This window comes from Cibotium barometz, chromosome 59 (genome assembly GCF_041138505.1).
Source record: "Cibotium barometz isolate CiBa-2024 chromosome 59, ASM4113850v1, whole genome shotgun sequence".
NCBI lineage: Eukaryota > Viridiplantae > Streptophyta > Polypodiopsida > Cyatheales > Cibotiaceae > Cibotium > Cibotium barometz.
In genome coordinates, this window is record NC_141104.1 from 24608825 (window position 1) to 24621622 (window position 12798).

The following is a 12798-nucleotide window of genomic DNA, read 5'->3' on the forward strand; positions in this document are numbered from 1 at the left end:
CTTAACCTCCCTCGTTAGCCAAACATATAAAAAGAGCATGCATCCTTTCATTTTTGGGATCATCTCTCTTAGAGAAAAGAAGCCTCGTCTCCTCTCCTCTTTAACAGCAACCTACTCTCTCCCTCAACTCCTCTACTCCCTCATAAGCAACCCGAGCTTTGCTATCTTACAATGCTACCCTAAATCTCCCTCATGGCAGTTTTTGTTATAAATTCTTGCAACTTTTCCTAACTTCTACACAAGAACTAGTTTTTCCCTCTTAAGCATTCCAACATTATTGCATTGTTTTTAACTAAGTGAATTAAACAAATTGAAAATAGATAAGTTATACAATTAAGCATGGTAAATTCCACTGATTGCTATGAGAAGCACCAATTTTGGTATCAGAGCATGAGTCTAGCTTGTGCCTATGAAAGGATTCCCAAGAATGGCTCAGCCTCCTATGCATGGTCAACTTAGGAGACACCCATTATTTTATTTCGGGATATTTTATTTTGGAGACGCCTTTTATTTATATTATCTACTAGGATTAATGTGTTCAAATGTTATGTGCACTGACTAATATTATTTTGAATGTAGATGATGATTGAGTTGCAAATTATGTGTAAATCGCGGGTGGAACATGTGTTGGACCACTATGAGAGATGTAAATGCCTTTAATGGTTTCATATTTTGACATTAATATTTTTGTAAGGCTAAGGTCTCATACCTTTGTACATACCAATTAGTATTTTATACTTTTGGTAGACCCAAGACTTTATATTTGTTGCTTGCTATATTTTTGTAGAGCTTTTATGCTCATAAACTCAAAAGCACTTGTGCTTTGTTTTTGGAGTCATCTTTTTGAAAAGCAAGCTTTTCTAATACATTTAAATATGCATAAGTGGTACAAGGGTCACACTCATCTAAGGGAGATTCAATCCAATCTTGTGTTCACAATGATCTCTTTCTTACTCTCTAGCTCTCTTGTTTATTTAATTTTGTTTACTAAGGCTTATGCTTTTAATTTGGAAAAGTCTATGTTATGCTCTAATGTGTGTGCTTATTTATTTAATTTTGCTTATTAAGGCTTATGCTTTTAATTTGAAAAAGTCTATGTTATGCTCTAATGTGTGTGCTTGAGAATTAGAGTTTCTTCTTTAAAGGTCCTGACACAAAAGAGTTACATATATACTATGTAAAAGTGGAAGAGTCATGTGCTCAGTAGCAAACGTGGAGACCAAAGCATGCACGGCCTATAAATTTGCATCTTCAAGGAAGATGTGTGGGCTCGATCTAGAATCGATAGATGTGTAGTTGAAGGTTGTTCCTCTGAAATCTTCTATAGTGAAGGGAAGAGGCATTGAGACTATACCAGCTCCATGGAAGATGTAAGCGTAATGGAGGGGTTCCAACATGATAAATGTAGGTGATTTAAATATGTATGTAATATACTAAGGGCTTAGTCCTGAAAAGTCTGAAAAACATCATGATCTATAGTCTCCATCCTTGTCCAATTCTGCCTACTAAGATCAAGCTCCCGAAAAAGAGAACCTCATACATGGCTGAAAGGCAAACCAAAGAGCCACACCTCTCATACTAGATCTCAATCCTTGAAAACTACAGCTCCTCTCTGCATGTGGAGATATCTTAGCACGGCATTGCAAAAAGTGAGAAGAATTGTTACTTTAGATATCCTCAGCTTAACCCTTACGTTTCACTAAACAAAATGCATATAATTGCTTGTGCAAGCCTTCAAGAGATGAGGATATAATCACATTATCATTTATACAAAGAAAGATAGTATGTGTCACCATTTGGTCCCTTCACCAATCTTGACCAGTGTTGTACACATTGAGCAGAGCCAAGGTGTGCACGAGGATTTTCCAGAGAAGAAAGCTAAAGCATTTACTGGTAAAGTTTGGCCTGAAAGATGGCTACAGAGCATGGGCAGCATGGGATTTCATTTATCAAAGTGACTTATAATGCTTAATACTTATAAGTCACTGTGTTCACACATCATAAATGAAGGGTTGGACATATTATTATTTTGGGGCATGGAAAGGTGCATAGAAGAAGGTGCCTACATGAAACTTGGGCAACAAACTTGGGAAAAGCATAAAAGTTAATATTTTGGGCCAACCCAATTACTTTTGGCAAAAAGAAAAAGCACAAGCCAAAAAGGGCAATTGGTCGACTTTATAAAAGAAGGGAGAGGTTTCACTTTTGGGATCAGTCGTCGCAGGCATCTACTAGCTGACTGCAACTCTCTTCCTCTCTCTTTCAACGCTGGCTGTACAACTGAGCATCTCGCCGTACAGCAGTCACTTCTCGTGGTTTACTGTGCACTGGCCAAACACAGGCGACAACAGTTGTTTCCTTTTCTCCCTCTTGCGCTGGCTGCACTGTTCACAGTAGGCAGCCGACCTATTTTCTCTCTTCTGTCCCCTGGTCGTACAGAGCTAGCCTTACAACACAAATCTCTTATCTCTTCATTGTGTTGGTCGTACACTGCAAGAGTGATTCAGCAGTGGTACGGCAGTTGTACGGCACTATTTAGATGCCATACAGCATTCTTATAGTCAGCCCTGTGCATGGTTTATCAGCTCGTGTTCTTTTCTAGTGTCTTGGCAAGCAAAAAGGACAGTGTTTAAGACTGATTATTGGGACAGTTTTGTGACAGTTTTGGGCTGATTTGTGGCCTGTCTTTTGTGAAGAAGGACAAGCTTCAGTATTGTATGCACTCTAAGAAAAGATGCTCATGCTTTGTGGAAAATCCGGTGCTGTATGCACCCGCACCTTGCAAGGTTTCTCGTAAAAACGCTTCTATCTGAATAAAGGAGTTCCTAAGGGGAGCCGACCGTTCTAGCTCAGTGTGGTGTCATTATTTTATTTGTGTTTCTTCAACTGTGTTTTCAAAGCTCTATCTAGTATATTTGAAGTGTTGGTCTATCATTCCGGGTCTCCTGATTTCAGTGACCGTGGTATCAGAGCATTGACTTTCTCGGAAGCAGAGGCTTCCTTTCAACAATGAGAGAGAGAAAAGATCAGAAGTGGAGACCACACTGACCAACAGTTTTGCTATTGAGCTTATGGAAGCAGTTATGTGTCAAGAGCATAAGCAGCAATTAGCTTGGTCTAAGGATTTATGGATTCACAGAATTTATCCTCGGAGTATAGAGTTGGTTTTATGTGCCCATGTTCACCACTCTTTCCATATGGATTATTGTGGATTATAAATCAAGTTTACGAGCAAACTACATGCAACTATCCCTAGAGATATCTTATGTGTATGCTGAGGAGATATTTTCTTTTTGGAGACACAATTGGCTTTTGTGCTTGTGTCTGGTTCTTATCAGAGTTGTTGACTCAAGATATAGATAGTTTCTTTCTCGATACGGTTGGCTCTTGTGCCCGTATCTAACTTGGGATCGTGGAACTAGATTTATGGCTTTAATGCTGGAATTATGAAATACTATTGATTGGCAGTGGATCTGCTATACTTGAAGGATAGTTTTTAAGTAAGTAGCTTTTAAGTACCTCCAAAAAGAAAATAAGTAAAATACATAGCCACAAAACATCTTGCCATGCTATTGGACAGCATAAGAACACCACTCCTATGATCCATACGCATGCCCAAGCCAAACATGCTTCACATGTCCATATGGTTCACCAAGGCAACAACCCTTCCATGAAACCAAACATGCTCGCCAGAGTTTCACTCACCAGGGCTACCGGTGAGAATGGGGATCTTCCACAAAAGGAAGGTGAGGCATTCACTGACATGGATAGGCCTGAAAGATGGGTCATAAAACATGTGTCACGGGATTTTAATCATTCATATGACTTATAAGGTTTATGAGTCAAATGTGTTCAGACTTCATTAAAAAGTTTGGCCAGATATTGGGTGTTTGGGCATCGATCCCTGGACAGAAGAACGCGCCTAGCGCTGAGGGCTAAAACCGGCATACAAGCTTGGGCAACAAGTTTGGGAAAAGCATGGCTAAAAAGAGGGCTGGTCAACTCCATCTTGGGAGGAGGGCCGATTCGTTAAGAAAGGGGAGAAGGGGCTGTCTTTTACAGGCATGCACATGAGAGCCCAAGCTGGACTGCAGCTGATCTCTCTTCCTCTCTTATGCGCTTGAGAGCACAGGGCCGACAGCAGTTATTTTGATCTCTCTTTTTTATGCGCAGAGGTGCACAGGCCGGCAGCAGCTATTGTTCTCTCTTCTTCCACCTCTGAGCTGACCAACAACTGTAAGCTGGTGTTTTTGCTGGTCACCCACAGGTTGGCTGACCGCCACTGTGTGTATTGTCTCTCTCTCTCTCAACTGCCTACTGCAGAAGACTGGCCGTACAGCAGCAGCACTGCCTTCTAACTCTGGCCGCCTGTAAACTGGTTGTACAGCACATGTTGAGTGTTTTCTCCCTACAGGCTGCTCTCCAAACAGATCGTACAGCTGTGCCTCTCTGTCAATACTGACCATACAGTAGTGAGCTGTCCTTTAGGTTACCCCACATGGAACAGGACTGTTTTTGGGGCTGATTTGTGGCACCGACTTGGCTTGTCTTTTCTGAAGAGGGCTTTGCCAGAATCTCTTGTATGCTTTGTGAAAAAAAAGCTGACCAAGACATGTGTGGAAAATCTGGTGCTTTTTGCACCCTCACCTTGGATTCTTTGTAAAGCTTCTACGTAATAAAGAACTTCCTACGCGGGGGCCAGCCGTTCCAGCTCAGTTCAGTTCTTCTGCTGTGTTTCAAAGCTGTTTCTGGTATATTTGAAGTGTTGGTCTATTGCTCCGGGTCCTGATTTCGGTGGCAATATGAGCTAGTAAAGAACATGCCCCTCTAGACCGCTCGCTGAGATTTTCCACCACATCAATGTAGAGCCCAAAGAGTGTTGATGACTGAAAACATCCTTGCTTCAGTTCTCGTTTTTGTCATCCCTCCTGGTATCCTGATTCAACCTGTCACTCTCTCAAATAAACCATCGTTGCCCAACACCTCTCTCATGGAAATTCTAATTCTGGGAGTATTTAAAATTTAAAAGTTTATTGTGTAACTGTCAAAAGCCGGTATACTTTCTCAGTGTTCTTCATTTACAGCTCCAAGGGCAAAATTCTGAATTAATGTTGAATAGTTTCACCAGTCCTTTGACTCTGCATTCCAACTCTCCACAAATGTGCACACCAAAGACACAAGTGCTCACGCATATATTCTGGTTATCAGTCATCCTATAACCATGATATTACTAGCTCCATGGAAACTACCCCTTTGTGAAAAAGGACGATGGTGCTAGTCGCCCAAGCTTGAGGAAATCCATGAAAGTGCTTCATTGAGCAATAGAGCCAGTTTGAGAGAGAGAGAGAGAGAGAGAGAGAGAGAGAGAGAGAGAGAAATGAAATGAAATGAAATGATATATTAACATCTTCAGAAGGCCAAAATAACCTATGAGACCAAAAAGGTTACAACAATTGGTGGATCTGATACAATGTCTGTGTAAGAAAGGCTAAAAACAACTAAACAACTATGAGGAAAAGTAAGGTACTAGGAGCTCCTAATGGATAACATCTGGGAGGAAAACTCCAGCAACAAAGGTAAGCATCATATACATCACTATCCAAAGAGAGAAAGAAAGAAAGAAAGTTATATTAACGTCCACGGGAGGCCGAATCCGACCTATGGGAGAGATCAGGTACATCCATTTACATTCCACTTTGGGTATCGATGCCAAAGAGGCATAAAACTGAAAAAAAAATAACTCAAAATGAACTCTTAAGACTCTTAAGAGTTTAAATTACAATGAGAGAGAGAGAGAGAGAGAGAGAAGGGAGAAGGGAAGATTTTTTTTTTTCATCTGGAGAGAGATGATGACGGCAACCTTGTGGGCTCAGTTGCAAGACATGTCATGCGTCTAAAATACATTAATATCTCTGATGGCATTATAGATGTGCCTAACAAGGTCAAGTTGAGTTTGATATTGTCGCTTTGGTCAGCATCTTCATGCTACATAGCAAGGTGAACATGTGGTCTCCTAATAACACTATAAACACAACTCTGATATATTTCAACCCTTGCCTCATATTTTGCCATGAGCTTAACTTCAGGCCTCCAAACTCCATTTGAGCTTCATGAATGTTTGGCAATGGTCAATTCAAACTTTCCTTTAGCCAATCCTAACACTTCACCACATATTTACAGTACGCAGTCAGTCAGTACGCCTACATTTCAGCATAAGGATCTCAAAGTAAGCAGGACAATAAGGACTTTGGAAAAATGTGAGTGATTCAACTGCCATATATTGTCATGAATCACAATGGCACGATTTCTTTAAGACAAGATTACCTACTGTTCTTTCACAGCCTCTACATAATGCTTTTGCTATAAATGGACCTGGAATCCCACCCAAAAAAGGACAAGATCTGAACCCATGAAAAGATCCATACAGATTTTTGTAGCTCTTAAACATTGAGCAATCCTGAGCACACACAAAAAAACCTGCCTATCCTGTCATGCTTTAAACGCATGCTGACTTCTCCACCAGAATCAAATTGAACCAACCTATTTGGCACGACTTCTTTAAGACAATATTCTTTCACAGCCTCTACATAATGCTTTTGCTATAAATGGACCGGGAATCCCTCCCAAAAAAGGACAAGATCTGGACCCATGAAGAGATGCCTACAGATTTATGTAGTAGCTTTTAAACATTGAGCAATCCTGAGCACACACAAAAAAACCTGCCTACCCTGTCATGCTTTAAACGCATGCTAACTTCTCCACCAGAATCAATTTGAACCAACCTATTTAAAGCTCTAGATCAGCATCAATACAAACATGCAGGGTGAAATACATTGCCTTGACATCTTGACCTTCAAGCATCTAGACCATAGACTCTCCAACCATCACAGCTCTCTTTGTTACTTACATTACTATGGCTAGACCTTGTTGATCCATCAATCACAAAAAGTTTCTTGAGTGGGAATTTGAGTGAAGCAGCCAAATTTTCGATTTTCTCTCGCAGCTGTCCATCAGGTAACTGGGCAAAATATATGGAAAAATAGCATTACAATGGATCAAACAATAGATGCCAAAAAAAGATTTGATTTAAGGCCCATAATCTTACCGGTGTGAACTTGTTGAACAGTGGGGCTATGAGAACTGGGTAGATTGCCATCAACAACAATGAAAGCACCAATATAAAAGCCCAGAGATAAATTGCCAGATAAGGACCTGCTCTCTGTGAAAACACTGAACGCTCATGAGGCATAAATCCAGCAATTAATCACTTTATTCTTGAACACAACATTGCAACAATTGAAACAAGACAAGCAGTAACCAATCCGAATCCTTTATTTCCAAAAAAAGATCCTTTATTAGTCAAAAGAAAATGTCTGCATCATGCAGACCACAACCCACCAGAGAGGCTGAACTAGTACAAAGAACCCTCCTGAGAGGTCTATGAAAACCAAAAAACATGAGTGTTTCCCTCTCCAGCTGGCCACTCTTGGAGAGAGGCTAAAGTGGTGGAGGGGGTGCGAAAAGCCACACTGGTGGGAAGCCTGTAATTACGCCCCCCCTTCCCCTCCCCTCCACCCAATATATATATATTATATATATATTATATATTATATATATATATATTATATATATATATATTATATTATATATTATATATATATATATTATATATATATATATACCAGTGTGGCTTTTCGCACCAGAGAAAAATTGCCAGATAAGGACCTGCTCATGAGGCATAAATCCAGGAATTAATCATTGCAACAATGCAAGACAGCATCCAATCTGAGTCACCTACAAGAGTCTCCCTGCTCCCCTGAAGGGTTTGACAGTTGTTCAACCAAAATCAAGCAGATTGTCTTCACAAGCAGGGTGATGGATCTAGCTATGGCTTCAAAGCATCTGGTCCGCCAATTGTGCCAAGCCGCAACGCTGCTAATAAGCTCCCACCTTTGGATCACATAGGGCCTCAAGGGTCTACTGGGAACCTGTACCGAGGAAGCAGGAATGGCCGCGATCCAAAAGAGTGTGAGCTGCAAGGCAAGACCTATCCCGTGCCCAAATCCGTGGCCCATGCAATCTCACTCCATGTACAGAGTGCTGGGTTCGGAAGTGAACAGCCGGATGGTCCCAGGCCACGGGGTGGTTCTCCTAGGGCCATAGTCGATACACCCCAGTCTGCAACCTCTAGCAGGGTGGGGCCCATGTGCCACCTGCAATTGTGGAATCGCACTATCCTAACCGCTGTGGACAGAGGGGGTAATCCTCCTGCGTAAGGTCTGGACTAAGTAGAAGCCCAGCCTGGTCACTAGCGCCAGAAGGGGGGCGGATCTCCTCGATACCAAAGATTGCCAAGGGGATGTGGTGCCTATAAGAGGGCAAGAGCTACAAACGCCATATGCAGGCTTAGTTCCGTACGTCGTACGACTGAAATCGTACGTACTTGCTGTACGGTACGGTACCGTACGGATTCGTACGATACCGTACGTTTTTTTTTTTTTTTGGTCGTCGCCGTTGTTGTTGTTGTTGTTGTTGTTGTTGCTGTTGCGTGGAGCAATTTCAGTCTTCTAGAGAGCCATTCATCGCCATTTGCAGCCTATAGGGAGCTGTTTGTCAGCGTGTGTTGATGATCATTCAGATGTTGGTGATGATGTAGACTTTTGATATGTTATAGCTCTCTAGGCATTGGGCATCTATCTAGCCCATCGATGATGTATTGTAGTATGTAGTATCATGTATGTACGCATGTTGGCGGTCGCCCATGCCATGAGTTTTTGGCCTATCCTTTTGTAGCAATTTTGTACTCTAATGGCATGATGACATTATGTTCATGGTTCTACTATTTTGTAACTTCTTGTCTACAATTTTTAAGTTTAGGAAGTATTTTTAAAAAAAAACGTACTAATATCGTACCGTACCTCAAAAAATTTTAAGGTACCAATTAGTACCGTATTTTATCGTACCGTACCGTACCGTACCTTTCGTACTAACTAACCATGGCCATATGCACCAAATGGTGCTGAAAAACATTGGAACCACCTATTGTTGCCAATGTGACAGCAGCCACCTTGCTAGCCCAATTGGACGACTTCACAGTCGATTTTTCTGTCGAACTTAGAGGCTTCAAAAGCTTCGACAACTGACTTCGTTCCTTATGAGGCATGGAAGAACTCCTCGGCAAACCGGTAGCACCCCCGACGTCAAGCCGATGAAGGCGAATGAGAACTATCCAGGGAGTCCGATGGAGAGGGACCCTGAGAAGGAGACTGTTGGCCAAGACATCTCTTTTGCCTACCAAGAGCAGGCTCAGAATGACAAATGTTAGACCAAGGGCAGTGCTTGTCCGGTTAATCCGTACCTACCTCCAAGGGAGTAAACAACCTACTCCTGTGTATTGTGCTATTTCATCCTTGAAATCATCCAACCCCCAACTGCTAGGCCATTGTAATGACCTTGTTGGAATAGGTCAAAACAGGGGAACCACCCTGAGTGAGTTTGTAAAACTCGTCCTCAAGATTGGTCATGTACTGTGGTGGAAGAATGAGCTTTGAGGTCAGCCACGAAGGTAGTCCAATGAACATGGAATTGGCCTATGATGGGATCTGTGTGAAGTTGTGACCAATGTTGCCAATAGTAACAGCTTCAGACTGAATTGGGGTGCTGCTACATGGACTTTGTCTTGTGGATCTCTGATTTTAGCTAAAGGAAAATGTGCTTCAAATTGATGAATAAATTGAGCAACAACAGCATGATCACACTTACCATCATACTTACTAAAATTTGAAGAGGTTCGTATGACGGTGGTGGTAGGGGCAATGGAGAACGAGGAATTCGGAGCCTACTGAGGGAGGGCCGCCAAAATCTGTGCTATCGTTTGCTGATGTTGGATTTGCATAGCCTCCCAGTCGAGTCTTTGCTGGAACTCTTGGTCAGCTTTTTCTCAACGGCGCTAGTCTTCCTCATATCAGCTTGCTTTTCCTAATCATGTTGGATTAGTCCCTAACCCTATTGGATTAGTCCCTAACACTGTTGGATTAGTCCCTAACCCCAAGGGTTAGTGCTAGGTACGTAACAATGTTAGAAAAGAATAAAAATTTGTAGGTTCCCTAGGTTATGATACCAATTGTAGAACACTTGTGCCCATGTACTAGGGTATTTCAGAGATAGGAAGAAGAGTGGACGGAATCACACGTACAACACACACGAGTCCTAAACTACTGCTCTGTATTATGTACAAGAAAGAAGTAATACAATTGAAATTCAAGTACAAGATGTAGCTGAGAATGAAGACGTCAAATCACAACCCTATGAGACTTTCTTTTTTTTTCCTGGGAAAAAGATCCTTCAATTAATTAATGAGAAAAACAGCCACAAAGGACTAAGTACAACTACAAAGGGCTAAATACAAACTCGCCTCATATAAGGGCGGGAAACATTTACCTGTGGCTTCCTTATCTCTTTGTTCCTCCGCACGTCTCAGTTCTTTCTCTTCCTCTCCTTTTCTTTTTGCTTCTTCGTCTTTTCTTCTTTGTTCTTTGCGTCTTGCTTCTTCTTTTCTTTTTGCTTCTTCACGTCGATCTTTGTCTTTTCTTATGCGTCCCTCCATAGTGAGAAGGACCTGTGCCAGATCTGAGATGCCTTCTTTGGGCTTCTCTTTTTCGGCGCCAAGCTGCATCTTCAGAGAATTTATTTGCTCCATCATTATTCTCAGGAGCTCTTATGTGCTTGGCGAAAGCGTGTTCTTTCTATTTGGAAGCTTTGTGCCTCCATCACTTCTAGTTGGCTTTCTTCTTGATGTGATTTCTCTCCCGACATGGTGGAGGCCTGGGTGTTTTTTCCGCACCACAATATTACCATCCACCACATGCTCTCGCTTCTTTAGGTAGCCAAGTTGGGTCACCAACCTAATGCTCTGATACCAATGTTACATGCACTGAGCTAGATCGTGATAACGCACAACAAAGCCTTCTTTATACCTTTATGTGGTGAGAATCTTTAGCATCCAATTCAAAGAGTAGAGAGAGAGAGAGAGAGAGAGAAGAGAATGAGAATGAAGAAGACGACACAGTATTGGGTCCCAAATACCAACTGAAGGGCCCCCCCTGCAAGAAGGAGTATTTGCTTATATTATTCTTTGGAGAATGATGTACAATGCTCGAGTAAACAAGCCATATGACTGTCCAACGCAAGGACGAGGAAGACTATACATCCGCTGAGTATCCACCAAATCCGAGGCTCTGCTGAAGACTCTTCAGGCCACTCACGCAAGTCCAGATAGCTGTCGGACTGCACATATGCTGGCTGAATGTGAAGAGGAGCTTCCTTAGTTGCCTGGAGTTGATTGGATGCTGATCAGCTTCTGCACTTTTGCTGAATACCTGAATGCATACCTAGGACTGATGCGCTTGTATTTATATGGCTCATGCTGCTGGTCGGCTGCCTGAGGAGGTTGTCAGCCTGCAGAAATCCCACGATTGGGCATTAAATGCCTGGTCGGCTAATATTGCTCGTCTTGACTGTTCGCCGACTGGTTGTCTGGCCTGGCCAACACAGTCTGGCTTGGCCGACTAGTTGTCAAGCCTAGCCGCTATCACCTAAGCCCACAACAAGCTGCCGACGACTGGCCTAGGTAAGCAGCTAGGGGGTTGGCTACCCCCTTGCAAGGCTAGCCCTCCTTGGGGGCTGCCTTGGGGCTAGCCTTAGGGCTGGCCCCTTCTACATACATGCTTATTCATGCATCCAATGCTTTGGTTGACATCTACATACATCTAAATGATGAATTCTCCAAGTGGGTTAAGAGGACTAAACACTTGACTGACCTCTAAGGCTCAAAGACTAACCTACGTAGCTCGTGCCTGACTAAGGACTCACAATGGGATCACAGCATACGTGTCTCTATTTGGCCACCCAATTGGTCCACCCATGCTTTCTCATCATGTATGTACATTGGACTGGTGTCCATGGCAGTTCTATATGCCGGGGATTGATGCCCCTCATGTGATACTGTGGACTTGGCTTTCCGTTGGGACTTGTGCCTCTGTGTACATGCCCGGAAATGCCTAGTGGATTGGTGTTCCATTGGGTCTGGTACTTCGTGTACTTGCCTGGAGCATGTCTATTTTGGTATAGTTTCATGAACGGGGATTGTCCATACCAATGCTGTAACTCGGTTGAACACAATGCTAATCAATACACTTAATGTCACTATTTGGGCATTCTCTGCGCTTCAGGCCTATGGACGAGTTCTGTAGGATGGACTGGCATCTTATGGTTGGGGACTTATGTCTACACCGAGAGCCAGTAGGCTGGATATATGGGTTGGGATTGTGTATCTGCGCCCAAATCCAGAGTGTGGTACCACGGACTACAAGCTAAATGAATAGGGAGACTGTTCAATGCATCCTTGCATAACATGTTTGCAAGTTAAAAATCCTGTCTTTGCATGAACTATTTGATTGCATGCAAGATTTGTTTGTGTAGTTCACATGTAGGGGACGCCCTCTTGTGAACCGTGCGAGTGAAACTGTATTCTGACCTCGTTTGTGGGCTGTAGACAGGTGGTAAGTACACCACTTTACTCTTTTATGAGTTAAAGCAATGTATTCTTTGTTTTGCAGGTCCACACTTTAATAAGTGTGTCCGCCCAAGTTATAAGTGAGATTGGGCGTCCACACTTCATTAAAGCTCGGGCGGACAAACTATAAGTAAGAATAGACTAGAATTCCCTTCCGGTCGGCTAGGCGAGTGTCCAGGCACCCTTCCCACTAAATTTGTGTGGAAAAGGGATGGTTATGGACT

At 42.6% G+C, this 12798-nt stretch overlaps 1 protein-coding gene across 1 annotated transcript in view; it reads right to left on the minus strand.

Moving 5' to 3' along the window:
* ATSTE24 (Peptidase family M48 family protein) overlaps window positions 1–12798 on the minus strand; it is an 88496-nt gene that overhangs the window by 26905 nt on the left and 48793 nt on the right. The window contains exons 7-8 of the mRNA XM_086793594.1: window positions 7106–7219; window positions 6908–7018 (exon numbers count right to left, since the gene is read on the minus strand). Of these exons, the coding sequence (XP_086649720.1) occupies window positions 6908–7018; window positions 7106–7219 (225 nt within the window). The remainder of the gene's footprint in view (window positions 1–6907; window positions 7019–7105; window positions 7220–12798) is intronic.